The 24,557-nt window shown below is 55.3% G+C and overlaps 1 protein-coding gene across 8 annotated transcripts in view; it reads left to right on the forward strand.

Moving 5' to 3' along the window:
• MYT1 (myelin transcription factor 1) overlaps positions 1-22,639 on the forward strand; it is a 133,963-nt gene extending 111,324 nt beyond the window's left edge. For 4 of the 8 annotated variants that reach the window (XM_055372752.2, XM_031007830.3, XM_055372753.2 and 1 more), the window contains 12 exons: positions 374-579; positions 1,257-1,526; positions 3,315-3,469; positions 4,533-4,595; positions 4,713-4,781; positions 8,840-8,902; positions 9,313-9,396; positions 13,641-13,862; positions 16,923-17,014; positions 17,654-17,757; positions 20,146-20,289; positions 20,706-22,639. In XM_055372752.2, coding sequence (XP_055228727.2) covers positions 374-579; positions 1,257-1,526; positions 3,315-3,469; positions 4,533-4,595; positions 4,713-4,781; positions 8,840-8,902; positions 9,313-9,396; positions 13,641-13,862; positions 16,923-17,014; positions 17,654-17,757; positions 20,146-20,289; positions 20,706-20,834 — 1,601 coding nt within the window. In that variant the 3' untranslated portion in view covers positions 20,835-22,639. The remainder of the gene's footprint in view (positions 1-373; positions 580-1,256; positions 1,527-3,314; positions 3,470-4,532; positions 4,596-4,712; positions 4,782-8,839; positions 8,903-9,312; positions 9,397-13,640; positions 13,863-16,922; positions 17,015-17,653; positions 17,758-20,145; positions 20,290-20,705) is intronic. The other 4 variants (XM_031007832.3, XM_055372756.2, XM_055372754.2 and 1 more) reach the window with 3 other exon arrangements.
• The last annotated feature ends 1,918 nt before the right edge of the window (positions 22,640-24,557 follow it).

The raw sequence follows: 24,557 nt of genomic DNA on the forward strand, positions 1-24,557 counted from the left end.
CAAAATTTTCCTATTTGGGCGATATGGCAAACACTCGTCCTATTCACAGAACGCTTCAGTTTCTGATAGACAAGTTATTTTTGTTTGAAATATCAGGGCTGCTGGAATGTCTTGGAGGCTTTTACTCCTTTTGCCCAAATTTTCACTGAGCCAGGAACAAGATTGTCTCCTCAGTCCCCTAGAGGAGGGTGGGTGGGAGTGAGGCGTGTGAGGACTTGGGACTGGGATGGGTGGCCAAGCCCCTGGCCCACTTCGATATAGCTGTGCCCTGGGCCCTCCCATCCCTCCCAAAGTGCCCCCTCCCCACTGACTTGTCTGCATTGCTGCCTCTTTTCAAGTTGTATATCAGCCTGGTGTTGTTCCCTTTTTGCAGCCAAACCTTTCCCAAAGGCCTCTTCCCCCAGGCACAGCCCCTCCAGTAGTTATGTGAGGAGCACTTCATCCTCTTCTGCAGGCTTTGACTACTCGCACGATGCCGAGGCTGCACACATGGCTGCCACTGCCATCCTGAACCTCTCCACGCGCTGCTGGGAGATGCCTGAGAACCTCAGCACGAAGCCACAGGACCTCCCCAGCAAGGTTAGTACATCTGCCCCAGAGCCTTTCTTGGGAGAGGTGAGTTGGTGGAATTTGCAGTCAGGCCCACCTGCTCTCTGCACAAAATGTCCCTAGGAATGGCTTGTGCCTAGCTGGCAATTCTCATTCTTAACTTTTTCTCCCTCCTGGCCATGGCCCCAAGGACCGCAGAGCTTGGATGGGTCCACCAAGAGAACCTGGTGTGCTGAGTGAAGGGGGACCAAGGGCTGCGAACACAAGTTCCCACGTGTTAGGTTGTGTGCACACCATGCACCCGCGTGTCTCCCTCTGAGCCTGAGGGTGGTGCACACACATGCCCATGTGTTTCCTTCGGACTCCAGGGCGGTGCACGTGCCCTATTCACACGTGTTTCCCGCAGTCTTGTGGTTGCTGACACACTCTCCTTGCTCAGAGGACCTAGTCTTACCCGTGTTTATGACATGTCCTGAGGGACTGGTTTTTGTGCTGTTGGGAGGCAAGAGGAATTGTAGGGCCCCCTTCATGGGAAATCAGGAAATGGCAGTTGGATTTTTCCCTCTCACTGCCTGTCTGTCCCTGTTGTCCTGCTTCCTTCTATGGGAACCAGTGTTCTGGACTCTGTACGTTTGATTCAAATGGACCAGAAGGCACACACGGGAAGGGGCTGGAATCGCTAACAGATTTCACCTTTGCAGTTGCAGTCTGTGGATATTGAGGTAGACGAAAATGGAACCCTGGACTTGAGCATGCACAAACACCGCAAACGAGAAAATGCTTTCCCCAGCAGCAGCAGCTGCAGCAGCAGCCCCGGTGTGAAGTCTCCCGACGCCTCCCAGCGCCACAGCAGCACCAGCGCCCCCAGCAGCACCATGACCTCTCCCCAGTCCAGCCAGGCCTCACGCCAGGACGAGTGGGACCGGCCCCTGGACTACACCAAGCCTAGCCGCCTGAGAGAGGAGGAACCTGAGGAGGTGGGTGCAGGCGCCTGGGCAAGCAGTCAGGCGGCTGCAGCCAGCTTGCCCTGCCTGAGGCTGTTGTGATATTGGCTTTTCAAGGAAGCTTCTCCTCACAGGCTTCTGGAAGAGCCTCGGGGAGCCATCCCTTTTTGTGAAGGGTCCTTCATCTTCTGAGCAGCTGGGACTCAGGGGCTCACCCTCTGGGTGGGATTTTCAGCAGCAGGGCCATGCTGTGCCCTTGTCTGTCAAGAAGGAGATGGTCTTCTCACCCCTGTGGAGCATGGTGGCCAGTACCGACGTGGGCACTGTGGAGGCATGGGGAGGAGAAAGGCATCGTTCAGATCCCAGGAGATGATTGGGGAAAAGCTCAGGTTTCTTGGGTTTTGAGCCTCCCACCACCCTGCAGAGCTAACCTGCTGTCCAGGTAGGGGCAGAGCCAGTGAGAGAGCTTAGGACCTGGGCTTAGGATCGCCCATGGTGGGCAGTGCTACGTCCCCAAGACCAGGACCAACCTGGCATGGGTGCTGGAACTGTGGTCTGGGAAGCAGGGGATCCTTCCCTTTTTAGTTCCTTAAAACATGTGAAAGAAGAATCCTCCGAGGCCACAGCCGGTTCTGGGCTTTTTCCCAAGGAGGTGTGTGTCCTGAAGAGCAAAGTCCAGCTGTGAGGGCAGCCCAGGGTCAGGCGGCAGCAGCGGCGTGTGTGAGACTAGCAGGCCCCTCTCCCTCTCCTTCCCCTCCCCTAAAGCCCCGCAGGAGGTGGAAGGGGTCCCTGTGGAAGGAGCAGGGCCAGACCCTCAAGGACGAATGAGGGGGGTGGGGCTAGGCCCCTATGAAGGGTGGGGGTGGATCAGGCCCCCTGCATAATCCGGCCTCAGTGGGAGCAGACTTCCTTGCCGGCCCTCACACCACCCTCACGTCACCCCATTTCATAGACAGCCTGGGAACCCACAACAAGGTCCAATTATCCGAAGACTGTTATTATGCTGGGCCGTGGGGCTTCACGGGCATTTCCTCATTTGACCCCCAAAAACCTTTGAGGGGCTGCTGTTATCTCAAGTTGGACAGAGTGGCACCTGGGCCCCAAGAGCCTGAGCCACTTGCCTGGGACACATGCGAGTGCCTGTCAGGACTGGATTTTGAGCTCTGGTTACAGCATCCTGCAGAATGTTGGCCTTCTGACCCTTCCTGGACCCCTGGCCCCTCCGTGGGAGGGACTACGCCCTGCTTATCTGTGTCCACAGCTCTGAGCCTCCATACCCAGCATCCAGTTCGAAGCCTTTATCAAGTACCTGCTGTGGTCAAGGCATCGCACTGGTGGGCGTGTCGGGCCAGGTGGTTTCGAGGTTACTGCGATTGTCGTAATTTGTATGTTATTACCCTCGTTGTGCCATCTCATCTTCATGGCATTTCGGTAACACTTATTTAGTGCCTACTGTCTATTGAGTGCCATCCCTGGCTCTGAAGGGAACTGTATCCTGATGTTTACGCTGCGGAGTGACGTGGCGGAGGGAGGCCAGGGAGGGTGTCAGGAGCCTGCCACACTGGGCAGCACCAGACCTCATTTCTAGGGCAACGCAGGACCTCTGGCTGAAGCAGGGGAGGGATCCAGCCCCTCAGGGGTGTTGTCTTCTGTGTTTTGCTGGGGGGAGTTAAGTCTTCCTCCCTTATCCAGAAGATAGGAGACTCCGGGAGATGCTTCTGTGGACACTGTCCTGAAGGGTCCCTCTCCCTCGCCCACTGGGTTGGGCGCCCAGGCCTCCCCGCCAGCCGGTTAAAACATCTCCCTGCTGGTTTTTTGCAGTCAGAGCCAGCAGCCCATTCTTTTGCTTCTTCTGAAGCAGATGACCAGGAAGTGTCGGAAGAGAATTTTGAGGAGCGGAAGTATCCGGGGGAAGTCACCCTGACCAACTTTAAGCTGAAGTTTCTCTCCAAGGACATAAAGAAGGAGCTGCTCACGTAAGTCCCTGTTTGGCTGGCACAGCTCCTAGGAGACCCTCCGTGGCCTGGGGAGGAACAGGCCCTGGTCCCAACCCATGATGACCGGGTCTGCTCAGGCTTTCCCCGACCTGTCCTGATCACCTCGAGCCAGGCAGCCTGTGACAGGAGCCAGGGTATTCAGAGGTTTCCCAACACCTTCGTGTTGTGCTGGGCTTTACTGCAATCTTCTAAAAGTGATTAAGAACAAAGAAATCCCCTGGCCAAGCTCACCAAGCAGGACAGAGCAGGGCAGGGGCAGAGTGGAGGAGAGCTCCTCAGAGAGCTCTGCAGGAAGCCCTCGGGGCACCCAGAGGCCTGGCCCTCTCCCTGAGGCCGCAGCTGGGCACGTTCTGCCCTGGGCTCCATGGCCAAGGCCTGGAATGTACTGCCTTAGGACTCACCACCCTCAACTCTGTCAGCCTGGCTGGCCCAGAGGCTGCGTGTCTGAGCTGGTCCGCACGGGGTTGGAACAGAGTTGCTGATGGATATGAATCAGATGTCAGTGACCTTCTGGTCAGCCTTCATTGCCAGCCACCTGTCCTAGGGGACTGTGAGAGGCTGTGCCTGGCACCTGCTCCACAGGTGATCCAGCTCTCACATGTGCTCACAGTACATTTCTGGGGTCCCTCTTCTCCTGAACCCCTGAACCCCTCTTGTACCCTCACACTTGTGGCTTTCCCTCCTGGGAGTGGCTGGATCCAGGGAAGGCCTTGCTTCAGGGCCTGGAGAAGGGAAAGAGCTCCTCTGCCTAAATATTCGTGGGCACATACACGTGCACACACAGCACATGTGCGTCAGAGGCATCCTAACTTTAAGCTCAACTTTAATTTGGTCACTTTTTCTTCTTGAGTTAAGTTGTGTGGGAGAAACTTCCGGCCTGAGAGGCACCGGCTGTCCCCTCCAAGGACTGAGGGGAGGAGGGGCCACCGCTTGGCTCGCGGGTGAGCCAGGAGTGGGCACCAGTCTCCCTCGCAGAGCAGGCTCAGCCTGGGGGGCAGGTACACACCACTCTCCGGTCTGACCCTCTTTTTCCTTTGTCCAGCTGTCCCACCCCTGGCTGTGACGGCAGCGGCCACATCACCGGGAACTACGCCTCCCACCGCAGGTTTGTCTCCTGCTCGGGTCCATCTGGCCTGGGTGCTTCGTGGTGGGTCTTCCTCCTCTCCTCCTCCTCTGCTTCCCCTCTTTGGCTTACCCCAGTATCCCATCTCTTCTCTTTCAGCCTCTCTGGTTGCCCTCTTGCTGACAAGAGCCTCAGAAACCTCATGGCTGCCCACTCTGCTGACCTCAAGTATGTTTGCGCTCCCTGACCTCCTGTCTCTTGGGCGGCACCCTCGCTTTGCTCTCCTTCCATGAGGCTCCTGCCAAAATCAGCCTTCTCCAAGGTGCCAAGCCTCAGCTGGCCCCAGCTCTCCTGAGATGGGCAGAGGGGCAGGGCCGTGGAGGGGCCGATTCTGCTTGGCTGGGGCTGCTCTGCCTGTGTGCACCTGCTCTGAGCTCTGCTGTTTGCCTCTCCGCTGGGGGGCTAGGGGCCGCTGCAGGCTCCTGTGCTGCTCTTGCCCCATCCCCCACCCTCCAGCCTCTCCTGAAGACCCCCGACAGGGCTGTCTGGGCCTGCTTTCTCACTGCCCTAGAGATGTGGGAAAAGCCCAGAACCGACCAGGGAACGTAAGCCCTGCCGTGGCTCGGCAGGCCACAGGCTGTGCGGCTCTTGCTAAATGAACTGAACGTTGATAATGAAGAGAAAGCTCCTTCCCCTCCCCTCTCCTGTCACGCTCCAGCTGCTTCTGCCTTGGCCCTGATGCCCTCCCCCCATGCTCATGCCTTCTCTTTGCTGGGCTCACCCGTTTCTGCTTCTGTACCTCCCTGCCCCTACCTAACACATGGGCAGGGCAGGCCCTGCAGGCACCAGCTATGGCTTGCTGGACAGTCCTGCACAACCAGGCGCAAGCACCCAGAGGTTTCCAGGGGTCAGTGTCCTCCTGGGGCTGGAGTCAGGGACTGTTATTGCCTTTGGTTTTCATGCCTCCAGTTGTGCTGTGACTCCTCAGCCTGTGTGACCCTGAGCCATGGGGAGCTCCTCCTGGGCACCGGGGCCGAGCTGAGGCCTTGGAGGAAGGGGGTCCCGTTCTTGTCTCCTCAGGTCACCCCTCTCCAGGGGTGTCCCTCCCTCCCATAGGCCTCTGTGTTGGGGGCCCTGAATCCAGGTCAACACACCCTGGCTCATTCCATTCTGGGGCCAGACAGGATCCTGGGCACTGGTGCCTCTAAGATGAGGAAATGAACTTGCTGAAGGCTTCTAGGGACCTTGGCTGGCTCAGAGCTGGACAGAAAGCTCCAGGTCTCCCAGAGCCCCCACCAGCAGCCTTGTCTCTGTTCCCCTCTGGAGGCTGGTCTGGCCCCAGCAGCCAGGAGGAGTGTGTCATGAGGCCTTCAGTTCCCACAGGGTGGGGTGCAGCATCCCAGTTTCCTTCCTGGAAGTTAATAGCTTCAACATAAGCATTTTCTGAGGCTGAGATCACCACAGCAGCTGCACACATTGACTTATTCATTCATTCTGCCGCCCACTTTGTCTAGTCCTAGAAACCCAGGAAACACTCAGTCCTGTAGCTTCTGGGACTGTCCTCTCTCCCTCTTTCCTTCTTCTCTTCCCATCTTTCTTGCATTCCTTTTTCCTTTTCCAATTCTGCTTTCTTTTCCGTGATTAGTTTCCATGGTTTTTCCCATTTGGGCCTGAATAATTTAAGAGGAGAAATGTGGCTGCAGGCACTCAGTGGCCCCAAATGTCACCATGTCCTTTCTGTCCTGTGAAGTGGATGCTTGGGCGGATGAAAGGAGCTTGGCACAGTTCGGGCCTGGAGACATGGCCGTCTGGGAGAGTTAGTGCTTTTTTAAGACTAAGAGCCTGTGACGAACCTTAACGCCAAACTTCTTTAGAAATAACGACCAATAGCCTCCCCTGTGTGAAAGTGAACCGCTCATCAGCATCAGCAGGGTTTGGGCAGGCAGCCAAGGCCTCCAGGCTCCTTCAGAAACTCCACTCTCCCCCAGGGGCCTTTTCATGGGAGGCCACTTCCTTTCCTCCCTCCGACCACTGCATGAGCTTGGGACGGTGGTGGTCTTACCCCGCCACGTGTCCTGGTGTACCAACCTCCTTGCTCTCTGCCACCTCCTGTGTGAGGCGGCATCGGGCACTGGCCCCTCCTGATCAGCCTCGTGGCAGCCATGGGTGACGGTGGCCTTGGGACAAACGAGGTTCCTTTCATGACCTCCCTGTCCACACCTGGCTGCAGCGACAGTCAGATGATGTGTGTTCTGTGTTTTAAGTGAATCCCAAGGGTGTTCACTCTTCCCTCCCACATGTCTGATGTGGTCAAGGGCTGCGAGGACATGGCTGCCTCGGGCCACTCAGCTCATCTTGTGTTGGGAGTTGAGCTGCAACCACACACACCTGCCAGGGCATGACAGGCTTTGTGCAGGGTGAAGAACGCCTGTCCACAGCACAGGGATGGGGCTTAGAGAGGTGAGACCTGGTGTGTATTGCCAAGGTAGAGGGTGCCCCTCAGACACGGTGTTCCCTTCTGCCCAGATGGGGCACTCAGAAGCAGGTGGTGGGAGGGGTGGATGTGGCTCCAGATTCCTGCAGCTGACCCTGGGGGTCCACAGGGCCATAAGGGGCATGCAGAGGGGACACCTGCTCCTCTGACTATGTGAGTACTTTCCTCTCTGGGACACAACTCTTGAGAAAAGCCATTGAATCGGGCCTTAGTGAGGACTGCAGGATGGCCCCCCCTGTGTGGTAGGTACTGCCGGCCCCTTGGGAGTTATACCCCCACCTGAGAGTCACTCACAGATGCCATCGGGGAGTATCTCCTCTGCTGTTGATGCCACTCACAGCCCAATGCTGTGCTTATCCCCGTCGAGGCCTGGAGCTGCTGTGGGTCTGTCACTCCGGCCACCTGAGTGGCCACTTGCCCACCGCACTGAACCTGAGCTCTACCTGATGCTTTGCTGCCACTGAGACAAGGCGCTGGAGCCCCAAGTGGCCACTTGAACAGCTGCCAACCCAGGAAGGAGAGGCAGGCCATCTTCAGTTCTCTTGGCTGGCCAGCAAGGTATCCAATGTGTGGCCCACAGGGCAAGGATGAAGGAATGTGAGGCTCCCCAGGAGGGCACCCCAAGAAAACTCCTAGGGGCCGAAGAGAAGGTTGCAAGAGGTGGGGCCAGCCCTGCTGTGCCGCCATAGCCCTTTGGGTGCCAGGCTGTGCCCGGCTTCATCTTCCTCCAAGCGAGGAGATGTCCTGTCCCAGTGGCCGGATGTCACATGTGCTGGTGGAAGACTCCGGTGAGGAAGGGCCAGTAGCACGGAAAGTGAGACGTCCTCCCTGGGGTCTGAGCACCACTGAAAAGTGCCTTTGAGCAGCAGGTGATCTGGACACAAGCACTGAACTCTTGCCTGGCTCCTGCAGGGAGTCAGGGGTCAGAAGGGGTGAGGCACAGAGAGCAGGCCTGACGGGGGATGGATCTACCCACAGAATCAGGTCACCTCCTCCCACTCTCTAACATCAGCAGGAACTCACATATTTTTTCCTCAGTGGACATTCGGAAGAAAATAACATCCGTGCTTGTAATATTACAGTGGAATTTTGTACCACCTTATGTGATACATTCGTCAAATAGTTTTGGGTGTGTAAAGCTGGACTTTTGTGTTTCTCCTCCTTACTCTCTGCTGTAAGCCACTGGCTGTGTGAACTCTGCAGTCATGCTACACAACAGCCAGGCCTGGCACGGCCAGCGCCATCTGCTCCGCAGCAGGTGTGCAAAAAGGCCTCTGTTCATTTACCAGCCCATGGTGGCCACCCTTTGTGAGGGCAAAGCTCCCAGCCCGTCCAAGAAGATGAACTGGCCTTAGGCTGTGCTTCAAGTTATGGCTCAGATATGCTCTGAATGTCTTTAGTCCAGCCCGGGCCCTACAGAAGTCCAAGCTGGGGGCCCTTCGTGTCCTTGGCTGCAGTGGACCCTGTAGGCCCGTCCCAGTGCCCGGGTTTGGTGTCTGGGTGTAAACCGATGCTGGAGCAGCAGTTGGCTGCTCTCCTCTCAGACTTCCTGGTCTCCCTCGGGGAGACGGGGGAGCAAAGCACTGAACCCCTGAGGTGATCGCATCAGACCCCTGTTGCTGGCAGTCGGCAGCCGGGATGAACATCGGCGATGCTCCTCTGTGGACAAGGGAATGTGGGTGGGCGCCCTCAAGGGCTGAGCCCAGAAGGCTTTCCTCTGGGGGTCCCAGGGCTCTGGGCCGGGGCTAAACGCCTTCATGGGCTCCGGTTCCAGTTCTGCTTCCCTCTGCAGGTGCCCCACGCCCGGCTGTGACGGCTCTGGCCACATCACAGGGAACTACGCTTCACACCGGAGGTGAGCCTGCCACGCCCTCAGGTCCTGGGCCCCAGGGGTGGGCAGGGAGTCTCCTCCTTAGAAGAAGATTAGAAGACACTGATGTTGCTGACTGCTAGAGTCCATTTCCATCTCTTTAATCTGAATTGTTGCCATTTCCAGAACCTGATTAAGTTGTCCTCTGCAGTAAGATAAAAAGACAAGGGGTCAGGGCTAGGGGCTCGTGGTAATGCTTCTCCTTCCCGACCCTGCTGCCTCGTGTGAAGGCTGTGTCTGTGGATTCTGCTTCTTATAACTGACCCATCGGTTGCCCTCACTCCCTCCCACCCCACCCTGGGGTCACAGAGCTTGAGGGGAGAGGGTGAGATGAACGGGTGTGAGAAGCTGCGGTTCCAGCACTAAGGTGGCCTTTTTTCCTCTTTCGAAATCAGCTTGTCCGGCTGCCCTCGTGCAAAGAAAAGTGGAGTCAAGGTGGCACCCACCAAGGACGACAAGGAGGACCCCGAGCTGATGAAGTACGTTGGGCCATGCTGGCTCTTTCATTGCATTGCGGAATTGAGATTTTCGTGTGTTTTGTAATGTAAGAAAACTCCTACTAGATTCCCTTTTCATTAATACAACGGGTCACCTAACTGATCAATGCCAACTTTCGTTTCTTTCATTTTTATGGAAGCTCTCATACGCTACACGTTGATACCTGTGAAGATATGAGCCCTGGATGTCGCGTGGAGGGCATGGGTGCCAGATTTTCTGGGCTTCTCAGGTCTGGAGTATTTGACGGGGCTGGGAGAGGCAGAGCACCCTTCTACCTATGTCTTAGGGCCACCTGGGAGTGGGCCCCAGGGCCTTGCAACCTGCAGAATTTGTCTGGCAGGAAAGGTGAGATGCAGGAGTCAAGGAGGAGAAGGTGGTTAGAACAACGTTGAAGCTCCGAATCCCATGTGTCCATCCACCCACACACCTATGCAGAGAGCTGGTAGATTGAGAGAGCCAGGAGGATCTAAACTGGGAACCAGACACTGTTGGGTGAAGGAACGAGGACATCTTGGGCCTTAAGTGACCCAAGTCCTTGAGGAGAAAAGATTCTCCTCTATTGCTCTTCTCACTGGGGCAGGGTGGGAGCTCACGTGTCTTTGTGGGGCTTATAGGTGAACCCTGACTCTGTGTGTTATCCTGCTTGGTGGGGGTTTGTGTCCTTGCAAGCTTATTCTCCCAATAGGGAACGGGTCCCCTGCACTGCCCACTTTTAGGTGGGGGGAATGCTTTGCTACAGACTCAAACCAGGTGACCCACTGGCCATTTTGCCCAGGACTGAGGTACTTTCAGAGCTGACATCTGGCAAAATGGGCAGTGGGTTCCCCAGCAGGTGAGCAGAGTGGAAATGATGGCTCTGGACACCTTGTTGCCCAGGGTTAGGGGCCGGCTCGGTCGGGACAGGGCCCTACTATGCCCACAGGAAGCAGGTTGCCCTCATTGTGTTACCTGCTGGGCCAAGAGCAGCCAGACCTCACGCCCGGGGAGGGGCAACTTGGCCTGAGATTGGGTTGCTCCTCCTGGTAGTTTGCTCCAGCTGTGCCCAAACATCTGCTCGGCCACACTGGAGGAACCTATTTGACCAACATCACATCCTTCAGACGGGGATGGCCCCACCAGCTGTTTGACGTAATAGGCTGTGGCTTGTTTATTTATTTAATTTTTACAATAAAACTGTAATGAATGCTAAATTAACAATGCGAAATTTTGGTTGTTAGTACTACGAAGGTCGCACACTAAATGCTGAGGTGGATAAAAAGCATTTTGCCCCTGAGCATCCAGGAATTTGCCTGTGGTCATATAAGTGCACCACCTTCATGGATTTGGCAAGGGCCCTGCTGGCAGGGATATTATAAGTGAATCGTGCTGCATTTGCAAATGATGAAAATCAAGATCAGCATTTTTCAAATTAACCAGGAAAAATGGTTTTCCTTTCTAATGTGCTGTCAACTGAGCTTTAAAAAAAAACAAGAGTTCTGCAGCCGAGTGGAGACTGTGACTTTCAGAAACACTTCAGCATTTGCAGGATAGAGGAAGGTCCTAGCGGCTCCATGGCAGAGGGAACCTGACTACTGAACCCTCCGTTTTACAGGGTTCCTTCCCAGCCATAAACTTTAACTGCACTTGTAATTGCCTAGCATCTTTAAACAGATGCATATCAAAGCAGAAACTTGAACGGATGCGTCAGGTCATGCTGAGGGATGGGATTTCGTCAGCATGCATGAGCTGTGATTTGGAGAGCCTGGTGGAGCAAGAGTCCTTTTTATGACATCTCCTGCCTGCGCTATTTAAAATTGAGTCACATCAGGCGCTTGGTGGTAAATCCCTTTGCCACAGCTTTATAACTGGTCATAAAAGTCTTGCGGAGGTTCCAGCATGGGAGTCAAGAGGTGAATGCTCCCCTTGCCCTGCCCACTGTCCCTGGAGGGGAGCCCACGCTGCCCCTGGCCACACAGACACCCGGCAAATGAAACGCATGTCTGGCTCCTGGTCCTGGCCATGTTTCTCATGTCACTGGCACACACGGCTTCTGCCCCCCAACACGCGATAGGAAACACTAGCTCACCCAAGAAGCACAGAGGCCTCACCAGCTCAGTGCCTGCCCCCCCCGCCCCAGCACCTCTCAACATGATGTCCCTGACGGCTTGAAAGTCTCCACACCAGGTTTTGTGAGAAAGAGAACATACCTGAAATCTGAAATCCTCTCCACATATGCGATTCAAGGGAACAAAAACAGTTTCCCTTGAGGAAGGGGAGTAGTGTTTTGCAAGAAAGGGAGTGAAAATAACTCAGACTTGGGCCGGGCGCTGTGGCTCATGCCTGTAATCCCAGCACTTTAGGAGGCTGAGGCGGGTGGATCACCTGAGGTCAGGAGTTCGAGACCAGCCCGGCCAACATGGTGAAACCTCATCTCTACTAAAAATACAAAAATAAGCTGGGCATGGTGGCAGGCGCCTGTAATCCCAGCTACTCGGGAGGCTGAGGCAGGAGAATTGCTTGAAGCCGGGAGGCGGAGGTTGCAGTGAGCCAAGATTGTGCCACTGCACTCTGGCCTGGGCAACAAGAGCGAGACTCCATCTCAAAAATACTACTACTACTACTACTACTACTAACTCAGATTCGACTGTGTAGAGTAACTGAAGAGCCAGCCACCTCCCATTTGGCCAGTGCCTCTTCCTAGCCAGTCTGTGCCTGGTGCAGGTGTCCCCCAGGGTCCCATGGCTGGGCCATCCCCATCAGAGGCGGGCTGGACATTGAATGTGAACTTCCCAAAGCTCCCATAGGGGCCCCTGGCAGTGTCTCTGCTCTGGACGGGGATGAGGTGACCTCGGACTGGCTCAGGGAATGTCCTATAAGTTTCTGAGGGCCAGGTGGGTGGGATGAGTAACAAAGGGAAAAGAACCAAGAGAGGGGCCTGTGGAGAGAGAGAAAGCAGGGTCCTGGCTGAGGTGGCTGGGAAGGGTCTGAAATGGCAGCTTCAGAGACGAGGCCAGAGTGTGGGGACAAGGAGCCGGATGCTGCCCTCCCTGTCCAGGCCTTGTTGACCTTCCACTGAGCAGCGCAGCCCTGAGCCGCCTCTCACCCCTACGGCAGGAGCCTCTGCCCCTGCCCCCGCCCCCTGCTACCGTCCTCCCGAGCGCTTCCTGCGCTGACCGTGACTTCCCTGTATGCCCATGAATCTCCTCCTAAATGGAGCCATGGTGACCTCTCGGGGTCTTGTGTTGCCAGGTAATCAGCACACAGGGAGTGTGTGACAAGCGGTAATTTGGATGAGTTGCATTTATGGAGAGATAAGAATGAGCCTTGCAGATTGAAGATCTTGTCCTGGGTTTGGCGTGGGTTCCTGGATGGCGTGGTCCCTCAGCTCCCCAAGTCCTGGTCCAGGTCCTTCCCTGAGGCAGTGGGGACAGACACTCAGAGAGGTCATGGGCCTGGGCCCTCTGCATTGGCCTGTTTGTCTCTGACCCACACTGTGCCCAAGGCATTTGCCAATCTGAATTTATGTTATTTTCATAAGGGCCTCTATCCCTCTCCTGGAACACCCAGAACGAAGGAAAGGAAAACACCATTTAAGGCCAGCCTCAGGCACAAGTGATTATGGGATATCCTAGCGAGTCTCCCCAACATGAGGTCTGCGTTCTTCCTTCTAGAACATAGATCTCAGTTGCGGCAAAGCTGCAACATCTATCCTGATTGCACTGGCCTCAGTCTGGGAGGCTGTGGGGTGACAGGCCTCTGCTGTCCCTGAGCTCCCCTGCTTAGGGGACCTTGTCATTCTTTTGTGATCCATAGGCCCCCAGGCCTATGCTTGATGCAAGCTCCCAGGGAGTGGCCTCTGGGTGGCCTCAGCTGACAACAGGGCTCCACGTTGCTGAGTGACACACAAGTGACTCCAGCAGCAAGGCTTGGAGGGAACCTGAGAGCAGCCCCCAGGCCCAGGGTCACGGCTGCTGGAGGGCACGGAAAGAAGGTGGCTGTGGAGACCCCAGCCATGCAGGGGCTGTGAGGCCAAGGCGGAAGAGGGAGCGTGGCCCTGGTCTTCACACTCAGCCCGGAAGGGCCAGTTCTTCCCTGAGGCTCCAGGACCTCAGCGGCCCTCCCTGCCTCACTCAGAAGCCCTTTGACGTGTGATGTTGGGCTCCTCTTGTGTCTGGCTTGAGAGAGTCTCCAGGCTTCTCCTCCCAACCCTTCGCCCCTGTACTCACCCCGGCCTCTCTGTACCCAGGTGCCCAGTTCCAGGCTGTGTGGGGCTCGGTCACATCAGCGGGAAATACGCCTCTCACAGGAGCGCATCCGGCTGCCCGCTGGCCGCCCGCAGGCAGAAGGAAGGGTCCCTCAATGGCTCGTCATTCTCCTGGAAGTCCCTGAAGAACGAAGGACCGACCTGCCCCACCCCAGGCTGTGACGGCTCTGGTCACGCCAATGGGAGTTTCCTCACCCACCGGAGGTAACTGTGCCTGCAGGTCCTGCCCCTCTGTGCAGTCAGTAGGGACCCTCGCCTGGGGCCTGGGGCTGAAGCTCCTGAGGGAGGGCCAGACCAGGGCTCCGTGTGACCAGAGTTGCTCAAGGGAAAGGCCAGGCCACACGGGTAGTGGATGGGGGAGGCTAGTGGGTCTGTTGGTACCAGGTGATGCTGTGGGTTATGTCTTCGCCATGCGTCTCCCCTCATAAGCCACCCTTCCACATCCTGATGGAGTCCTTCCTGGCTGGGTGTTATGCTGGACACAGAGGCCACACATGAGCAGAGCCCTGGGTCTGACACTTACGTTCTCTTAACAGGCTGACAACTTCTCAGGAAAAGTTTGTCTCCTGCACCTTATGCCCTGTCCCTCCCATTCATGCCTCTTCTTTGAACTCTGGGCAGAGACCCCTGCCTGCCTTGCAAGGGAGGTGGTAACCCCTCTCTGTCAGGCAGTGGGCCTGGGCAGCATTCACCAACTCTTGCCTGCCCTCCAACACCTGCTCCAGAGCTGAAGGACCTTGCTTCACCAGCCCCCACTTCCTGTCTGTGTCCTATGGTGACAGTGAGTGCCTGGTCCCATCAGAAACCCTGTGTCTGGGCCTAGGGCCAATGCTGACTCTTCATTCCCTCCCCTGTCCCTCCCCTCCCCTTCTTCCCTCCTCCTTCCCCTCCCTTCTCCCTCCTTTCCTCTTCTCCCTCCCTTCCTCCTTCCCTTTCCCTCCCCTCTCCCCTTTCCTCCCCTCTCCCTTCCCCTATCCCTCCCCCTTTCCTTCTTTCCCCTCCCTTCCCCTTCCCCTCCCCTCCCCCTCCCCTTCCCCTCCCCTCTCCCTCCCCTTCCCCTCCCTTCTCCCTTCCCTTTTGCCTCCTCTCCCCTCCCCTTCCCCTCCCCTCCTCTTCCCCTCCCCTCTCCCTCCCCTTCCCCTCCCTTCTCCCTTCCCTTTTGCCTCCTCTCCCCTCCCCTTCCCCTCCCCTCCTCTTCCCCTCCCCTCTCCTTCCCCTTTCCCTCCTCCCCTCTTCCCTCCCTCTCTCCCCTCCCCCTCCCCTCTTCCCTTCCCTCCCCCTCCCCTCCCCTTCCCCTCCCCTCTCCCTCCCCTTCCCCTCCCTTCTCCCTTCCCTTTTGCCTCCTCTCCCCTCCCCTTCGCCTCCCCTCCTCTTCCCCTCCCCTCTCCTACCCCTCCCCTCCCTTCCCTCTGCCCACCCCCCGCCTCCCCCCCACTCCCTCCCCACCCCCTCTCCTCCCCTTCTTCCTCTCCCCTCCCCACTCACCTTCTCCTTCCCTTCCCCCAACTTCCTCCCCTTCTCTTCTTTTTCTTCCCCTCCCCTCCCTTTTCCCTTCCTTCCTCCATCTATAAGATTAATTAACTCACTCATTCAACAAAAGCATTTGCACCATGTACCAAGCCTTGGAGAGAGAGCAGAGGAAAAAAAGGACAACTACCCCTTATCCTTGTAGAGTGCATTTTGGGCAGAGTAGGTGGGACAGCCTGTAAACAAATAAATACGTAAATTACTTAGTATGGTGAATGGTGGTGCGTGTGCTGGGCAAAACAGAAGCAGGGAAGAGGACAAGGAAGTCCTCTTTGAGAAGGAAGTAGCAGCTTGGCCTGAGGTGTCTGGGGCACAAGCCCTCAGCGAAGTGGCTGGAGCTGGGAACAGCCTGGCCCGCTGGACAAGGTTGGAGGTGCTGAGGGGCTGGAGCCAGGGAGAGGGAGCAAAAGGAGATGAGGTAGAAAGTTCTAAGCCAGGGCTTATCTGGCTGCCAGCTGGCAAGGACTCAGCTTTCACTGTGAGTGAGGGGCCCTGGCAGAAGGCAGAGGAGAGACTAGATCTGATATGGGCAGCTGGTATGGGCACAGCTGCAGAAGCCAGGAAGGCCACTAAAGGAGGCTACTGCAGCCGGGGTCAGTTGGGCAGAGACTTATGCTGGGCTTCCTAAGGACATCTTACCTTGCCTCAATCAACCTTTACTTATGGTGTGGATACAATCACTTCATAAATGAAATCATGCTTGAGAATGCACAATTTTAATGCATTTTTCTGCTTGAGTGTCTATATCCGAGGAGTGATCTGTGACTGTCATTAGCACCACACCCTAGAGGGTGTCTCAGAGGCAGACGCAGCTAGGATGGGCTCCTCTGGGAGGTCAGGGCTGCAAAGTACCGGCAAGTGGGTCATGTGGACCTCAGACCCCAGAGGGAGCCCTGCCGAGAGCAATGGTGCCCGAGTATCAGACAGGGTCAGCTATGGCTGTGCCAGATGAGGTGAGCTCTGGAGTGTCCCCTTCCCAGCCTCTGCCCTGCCTAGATGTAGCTTCTTTTTCCCCATAGAACACAGTTTGGCCATAGGGAGGCCCTCCGGGTCATCTAGGTGAGGTGGAACATGCCTTCTGTTAACCCGTAATGTGTGACCCTGGGCTGGCCGTGGTGGGTGAGCCTGGGCTGGCTGTGGTGGGTGACCCTGGGCTGGCCGTGGTGGGTGACCCTGGGCTGGCCGTGGTATGTGACCCTGGGCTGGCCGTGGTGGGTGACCCTGAGCTGGCTGTGGTGGGTGACCCGGGGCTGGCCATGGTGGGTGACCCTGAGCTGGCCGTGGTGGGTGACCCTGAGCTGGCCGTGGTGGGTGACCCGGGGCTGGCCATGGTATGTGACCCTGGAATGGTCATGGTGGGTGACCCTGGGCTGGCCGCGGTGGGTGACCCTGGGCTGGCCGCGGTGGGTGACCCTGGGCTGGCCGCGGTGGGTGACCCTGGGATGGCCGCGGTGGGTGACCCTGGGATGGCCGCGGTGGGTGACCCTGGGCTGGCCGCGGTGGGTGACCCTGGGATGGCCGCGGTGGGTGACCCTGGGATGGCCGCGGTGGGTGACCCTGGGATGGTCGCGGTGGGTGACCCTGGGATGGCCGCGGTGGGTGACCCTGGGATGGTCGTGGTGGGTGATCCTGGGATGGTCGTGGTGGGTGACCCGGGGCTGGCCGTGGTATGTGACCCTGGGATGGTCGTGGTGGGTGACCCTGGGCTGGTGAATGATATGTGGCCTCTGCTTCCAGTTTGTCAGGCTGTCCCAGAGCAACCTTTGCTGGAAAGAAGGGAAAACTGTCAGGGGATGAGGTCCTCAGTCCAAAGTTCAAGACTAGCGACGGTAAGGATGGCTTCCTGGATTTCCCTGCTCATGGCTGGGTGCCCGGGTGAGTGAGAGCTGTGCACCTTTTGTGCTGGTGGGAAGAAGGTAGAGAGATGAAGCCCCTCCTGGAATGAGTCACGGCAGAGGCAGATCCCTTCACCTAAGCTGACAGCCTTTCGGGCCTTGGCTCTGAAGCTCTTGACACCTGTGTCTGGGGTCCCTGGCCCTCAGGAGGTCATGCCTGCTGTAACCTGCGGCTTTGGTGACCACTGGGATCAGAGTCCAGTGGAGCCCATGTGCTGTGAGTTTGTGGAGAGGTGTGGCTCATTCCCCCTTAGGTGAGGAAATTCAGCATCGCCTGAACAAACTTCCATCTTTAACGTAGCATTTAATACCTCCCAAAGAGATTTAAGCCTTTCCACCTGCCAGCCAGCTCGGAAGGCAAACCATAAACACTCATCTCACAATTTTCAAGACAGACTTCTCCAGCGCATAATGTGGGGCATGAGCCCCAGAGAGAGATGAGCTCGGAAAACCAGGAGGGGGGACCTCTGCTGCACAGGGGGTTTCAGTTCTAGAAAGCAGGCTTCCCCGCAGCACTTTGGCCCAGGCCTGCCTGAGGCCCAAAGCCACAACTGAGGTTTCTCTCTGGGTCAGTGTTGGAGAATGATGAGGAGATCAAGCAGCTGAACCAGGAGATCCGAGACCTGAACGAGTCCAACTCGGAGATGGAGGCTGCCATGGTGCAGCTGCAGTCCCAGGTAGGTGGTGCCGCCCCCCACTCCTGGGCTCTTTGCCCACCTGACCCAAACATTCATCTTGGGGACAGTGAGGCAGCATCCGTCGGCACTCATCAAGGTTGCTGTCAGGGCTGAGCTGACGGACAGCGCAGTGTCTGGCACACAGGCACACTTAGGACGTGCTGGCCGCTCACAATGCGGAGTCCGTGAAGCCACACTGTGAGTGCCGGTGGGCCGCCGGAGCTGGTTGTCCCGCTAGGGCTGTGGTCTCGTTAGTGTTAATAACACTATGAATAATACTAGTCCCATTAAGATTAGCAGCACTGTTTCTCTTACTCTAATGAGTAGTCCTGTCAAGACCAGCGGCCCCATTAGGATTACCAGTCTTGTGAGCACCAGTGGTCCATGAGCGTGGTGCCGTAGAGCCAGGTCTCTGGAGCCGGGTTTCCTTCCCAGCACCCAGCACAGCCACATGTTTGTCACAGCTGAGGGACCTGACAAACCTTTCAGCCTCTTCCTCAGTCAATTCCTCCATAAAATGGAGGTAAGAATAGGATTCTACTCCAGCCGGTTATTGTACAATGAACGCATTTCTATGAGGAAAACATTCAGATAAGCACCTGATCCAGAGTAAGTGCCGTCAATGAGAGCTGCTGTTGCTGAGGGTTAGGATTACAAATTATTTTAAATGTTTGTGTCATATTTCCTGATTTCCCTAAAATGAGCATTTGTAATCAGAAAAAAAAAAAGCAGTAAAGATCTTATTTTGAAAATAAGAGCATGCCCCACCTGTGGCTGCTGAGTGGCGTCTGCAGCCGTGCTGGGGGAGACATAACTGTGCCCCTAACGGCTAGAGGGACAAAGGGACAAGGAAGTGACCAGGTACCACAGAGAATTTGGGCAGAGCCCCTCTGGGCAGGGACAGATGGGGAGATGGTGGCCTCCACCAAGGCAGCAAAAAATGAGTAACATCCTCCAGCCCCACGTGTCTCGTTTTGACTCTGCTCTGGTCTCTACTGGCAAACAGGCTCACGTTGACTCTGCTCTGGTCTCTACTGGCAAACAGGCTCACGTTGACTCTGCTCTGGTCTCTACTGGCAAACAGGCTCACGTTGACCGCTTGTTACTCAAGAGCCTGTATAAAAATAGCATCACCCCACAACAGGAAGGATTTTCGCTGTCATGCGCATGTCGATGTTGCATCCCCCCAGGTTCATAGGCAGTGACGACAGAGAAGGAGTGATGGCCCTCCCGGTGGAGCCATCCCCGTCCCCTCCCGGCGGAGCCATCCCCATCCCTTCCTGGTGTCTCTGAGTGTGGAGATGCACTGTTGTGTGGGTGTCCATTTTGTGCTCCCTGCTCCTCCCCTTCTCAGAGTCCTCAGGGCCTTCATCAGTGTCAGTGTCCTTGGGGTAGCACCTCTGATTTCTTTTTATTTGCCAAAACCAATCTTTTTAAAGACAGATTATTACCTTTTACTAGCATCCCTTTGGAAGGACTCAGAAACCCCTGTCCATTTGAGGGAGTTTGGTGACTGGTGCCCTCTGCGGAAGGGCAAAGGCAAAGGGAAGGCGGGTCCCTATCCCCCATGCAACCCTTTCAAAGCCACATGCTTGTCACCAGGTGGCAGAAGAAGCATGCTTGACCCCATCCACAGCCTCCCAAGAATGAGCTCCCCACTCCTGCCTCGTGTGTCACCCACACTGTCTTTCTGTGAGTTTAGCCTCTGCCCCCGTGGCTCCCTGCAGATGTGCAGTCAGGCTGGGGGCTATTCCTGGACACCAAAGGCCTCAGGGCCAACACAACCCTGGGCAGGTTCACCGCCATGGTGGGGAAGTGAGAAGACTTGCCTGTAGTTGGCCTGGGGAAGATGTGCTTGGGAGGCCCTGAGGAGGCTCTTTGTGGGGATTTCTGGTGAGGGGAAGACCCAAAGGCAGTCTGACACCCCACGGGGGGGTGCAGTGATTTCCATCTTACAGATAGAAGCAGGAAACATGGTGAAGCTAAGACCACAGCAGGTGGAGTCTGAGATTGAGACGGCGCTGTGAAGTCTGTGCTCCCACCCCATCCCCTCAGGACAGAGGGGCTCAGAAAACCAGGAGTGGGGACTTCTCCTGCACAGGGGGTTTCAGTTCCATCTAGAAAGCATGGCACAGAGGGACTTGCCACACGAGCCCCCTTCCTGGCTTCCCTGGAGTCAGGCCATGTCTCCAGAGGGCCCTTGCCTTTCTCTCCTCTGCCAGCCCCTCACCTGTGGCAGAACCCCCTACAGGAAGGCAGGGTCCCTGCCTCTTCCCCCACCCCAGGGTTCTGCATTCTCCCAGAGGGTTGTGAGAGGCAGCCCAGAGAGGACCCCCAGGAGGATGGGGGCCAAGGGCAGGCGGCACTTCGAATCTCTCTCTGGCACAGATCTCCTCCATGGAGAAGAACCTGAAGAACATCGAGGAGGAGAACAAGCTCATTGAGGAGCAGAATGAAGCCCTGTTTCTGGAGCTGTCCGGCCTGAGCCAGGCTCTCATCCAAAGTCTCGCCAATATCCGCCTTCCGCACATGGTAGGCAGCACGCGGGCCTGCCGGCACCACAGCTGCCCCCCAGGGTCTCTTCGGAAAGCAGGAGGGCAGGGCAGCTCCCACCCCCTGTGCCTCTGGGTCCTGCCCTAGGGGCCCTGTGCCCGTGTGGAGATTCTCTCCACCCCGAATGGCCCGGGCTGTTGGCTGTGGTGGGTTTAGCCACCATAATGAGTAGCTGCCATAAAGAGTAGCTAATGAATCCAAAGCAAAATGGTGATTCCATGAGCAGAGAGGCTACTGCTGGGATGGCTGCAGAGAGGAACGCCCAGTGCTGCCTCTGGTTGGTGTGGGCTTGTCTCAGGTCACGTGGGGACATAGGTTTGATGCTCCCACATCAGGCTCTGCGGTGTGGGGCCCACTGCATGGATGGGGCTTGCTAACCTGGTTCTGTTCTCTAGGAGCCAATATGCGAACAGAATTTCGATGCCTATGTGAGCACCCTCACCGACATGTACTCCAACCGGGACCCGGAGAACAAGGACCTCCTGGAGAGCATCAAGCAGGCTGTGAGGGGCATCCAGGTCTAGGCCGTGTGGTACCCAGAAGTGTCCCAGCCCACCACACCGTTTACCTCCCTCGCCCTGCCCCGCACCGTGGGGATGCCCAACTCACAGTGACTTCCCGTTTGGGGCCCGGTGTGGCCTCGGGTGGGTTTATCCAAAGGGATGGCTGGAAATCGGCCGCTCCCACGAGGCTCCCTCCAGGCTTGGGGCCGTGGTGGCCCTATCTGTGTGCATAGGGGCACTGAAGAATTACAAAGTGATTTATTTTTGTTTTCTGAAAGAAATCTGAAGAGCAGCTCAAAGTCTCCAGTGGAAGCTCATGGACAAGGTTCTCAGGGAAGTTTTGGAGTTTGCAACCACAGTATTGCTTTGTCTGTCGAGGCTGGGAGGGTAGCCGTGAGCGTGGTGGGCGGGTGGTGTGAGTGGCATCTTGACCTGGAGGACACGCCTGGGGCAGCGTGTCTGTGCTCAGTGAGGGCCGCTGAAGAAAGTGCGTTTTCTGTTTTCATTTAATTCAGTTTTGTGTTAAGGGTGGAACAAAGCTCTGTCCCAGAGGGAAAGTTAGGAATAGGCCTCCCAGAGGATACTCCAGACAGTTGACAAGCATCGCAGCCCCTGTCAGGTCAAGGAATTTTAACCTGGGAGACTCCTGAAAATCAGCCTAATGTCTGGGGGCAGCTGGCGCTGAGGCTGTGCAGATGTGTATGGCCTTGGGTCACAGCTCCCTGCTGGGGCTGCAGCCTTTAGACCCTGGGTCTGGGATCCACGTCTAGGGACCACTCTGGCTTCTGTGCATCCACCCAGGCCCCCGACACATCACTGCCACATTCTCCGGGTCATGGCTGAGCTTGACCTCTGCATCCATGGTGACGGAGGTGGCAATGACATCATCAAGGTCAGAGGGTAAATTCCTAACAGGAGACCACAAAGGTTTCACTTCTTTTAGATCCATCCAATATGCGAAAAAAGGGTACATTTTAATTTAATGTGTTAAAAACACAATGTCCCTACCGTGTAAATAGAATCCAAGTCAATCGTGACTGCAATTCCAAGTTAGTATTTAAAAATAGAGAAATTGCACTTCCTGGAAAAAATTAAAAAGTAGTTAGTTTAATTATTCTGTAAATTATTTAATTTTGTCAAGATGTAAGTATTTATATTCACAGCCTCTTATGTTAACGTTTGCTATTTATTTAACATTTTTATTTATTAATTTTATACTATTTCAACTAGACCCCACACCAGGGCACCCTAAGAGGGGAAAAAAGTGAATTCAAAGCAAAAATAACTATTTGACTATAATATAGGCCACAAAAAATCTTGATATAACTCTTAGTTATAATTTTGATGCAACCAAGTTATTTTTTATATATTTTGTTATTTATTCTTTTAATAATGGAATTTTTTTAAAAAGTATTTTGTAACTGAGGAATTTTGATAATTTGGGGATTTTGTTTTCCCTTGGTCTAATGGAGAGAAAGACATTTTGGTTTTCTTTTTCCATTTTGGGTTCCTTTTGTTTCAGGCACGGATAACAGCAAATGGAATTCTGTATTTATTATTATTTAAGTGTAGCGCAGATGTGTGTGCTTGGGCGTGTTTCTCGTGTCGCGTTTGCGTGTCGGCTCTTGCGGTGGAGTCCTGTTGCTGTGAGGGAGTGCTGGCCGCAGGCAGCCTCGAGTCACCGCCGGGCTCACAGGCTGTGCCACCCGTCCCTCTGACAGCTCCAATACTGTGACCCTCCTTCCTCAGGAAACGCGTTGAACCCACAGCACTCCGTGGTGTGTTTGCAGGGTGATTTCCTAATAAAAGTCCACTCTGACTGTGAATCGGTGCTGTGGTCTGTGGGGAGGACATTGTCTCCATTCTTGGTGAGCTCTATCATGCACCCTCCTGGGAGCACATGCCCAGGAGGGGAATCTTCCATCTCTGGTCTCCCCTTGATACCACACGTGGGTCCCCTCTGGTGTCAGCTTAGCCAGTATCTCCTTTTGAAACTACCCTACCTCACCGCCTCTATGTGTGTTTCTAGAAGGTGTAAATCATTGTATCTTGCCCCTTCCCACATGACCAGTCATATGCAAATTGAAGTTTTTCCCAGGAGTCTTCTCTTAGGGTCAGGGAGAAAAACTTTTCCTGCTGAGGTTGCTAGACTTGGGGGTGTGGAACTGGGGTTGCCCTGGGCTATCTCTCCTGGCCACAGGATGAAGCCATCAGTAGTAGGAGAGAGTTCAGACATTCTGGAGGGGGGCAAAGCTGACAATGGAGGTAGATGTGGAGGAAAAGAGAGCTCTCTGATGATCTTTTTAGAACTCACGGACCCAGCCATGTCTGAAGGCACTCCACCCTTGAACTGCCCAGTTATATAAGGCAATGGTTTATTTTTTTTTTTCAAGCTGGTATACAAGGCCAAAAAGCCAATGCATACCAGCTTTAAAAAAAAAAAGAGACTTCTCCCCTTTTTCATTTTCATACTTTTGTGTCAGGTGGAGCTCTAGTGCTCCTAGAGTAAGACCTGGACTTGGGACTTCTAGTCACATTAAGCCTAAACTGTCAACATGCTTTTGACCTCCCTGGAATCTGGCCCTGGTGGTAGTCCTGGAGCGTCCATCTGATATGCAAACAAAGGATCCATCTTCACTGACAAAATCTTAGAAATTCTGGACTGAGTTTCCACCCTCTGCTGTAGTCAGACAGGGTCCACAACACCTGTGAAGGACATTTGATCTGCCTTCAAGGCTCCAACTGCTGGTTGTGGGGGCCCAAGCTGGTGCCAGTGCCCACTGGTGGGTTATGCAGAACCTGTTCAACTGTGAGGAAGGGTTCCTGGGGGTCCTCTTTGGTGAGGCCCCATTTGTGATGGGGGGACCAGTGGCCTGGAGTTGTACCCCTTCACGTCAGCACAGCAGATGCTGGGGTGGGTGTGAGCAAGACCGATTCTGAAGTGTCCCCTCAGCAAGCTGAGGTAAAGTCATTCTGGGGGGTATGAGAGTTGGCTGGAGAGGTGGGGACTATGATGTTCCTGCTAGGGGACACAGGCTGTTACCATGATGTTAGAAAGCTGCACACTCCCATAGTTTGATAATGGCACGAGCTGGTCACCCCCAAGAAGATTCTCTCGCTTTTTGCTTAGAGGCACTGGCTGGGCCACCAGCCCACTGGGAGCTGAGAGAAAGAGCGTCTAAAGTCACAGGCATGTGCTCTCTTAGGATTTATTTTTGGTATGGGACCCCACAGCTAGGCCTTCTCTACCAGCCCGCAGACCCTCCTGTTTACTGTATCCAGAGGATAAAGCTCAAGGTTTCATCCAGAGGGAGGGGAGTGTTTGCCAGGCTCTCAGAGTCGGGGTGGAGTTCTGGGGAAGGGGGCTACTGGCTCCTGAAACACTTTCTACCAGTTGTCTTCTCCCATCTCCAACAGAATCTGGTGCTACCAGTTATTGGGGGTTCTGAGGTACGGACGGTGTTGGCTCTGAACTTTCTACACTCTGGCTAGAATTCAGTGTTTTGTGTCTCCTAGGCCATTTATTTTGCATCTGTGAATTTTCTGGCTTCTAAATTGCATTGTTGTCCCCTCTTTCATCTCCTCACTCCTGCCAATGTATGCCTTAAAATCTGTCATTTTAGGCAGGTGTAAGAGAGAACAAAGGTAAATACACATGTGCACCTGCTTTCCTTACCTGAATGGGTATGCTTCAAGTTGATGAGCACACGACTGTCTCCCTGAACAGATGGGAAGTCAGCTTAG

Source organism: Gorilla gorilla, chromosome 21 (assembly GCF_029281585.2).
Source record: "Gorilla gorilla gorilla isolate KB3781 chromosome 21, NHGRI_mGorGor1-v2.1_pri, whole genome shotgun sequence".
Taxonomy (NCBI): Eukaryota; Metazoa; Chordata; class Mammalia; order Primates; family Hominidae; genus Gorilla; species Gorilla gorilla.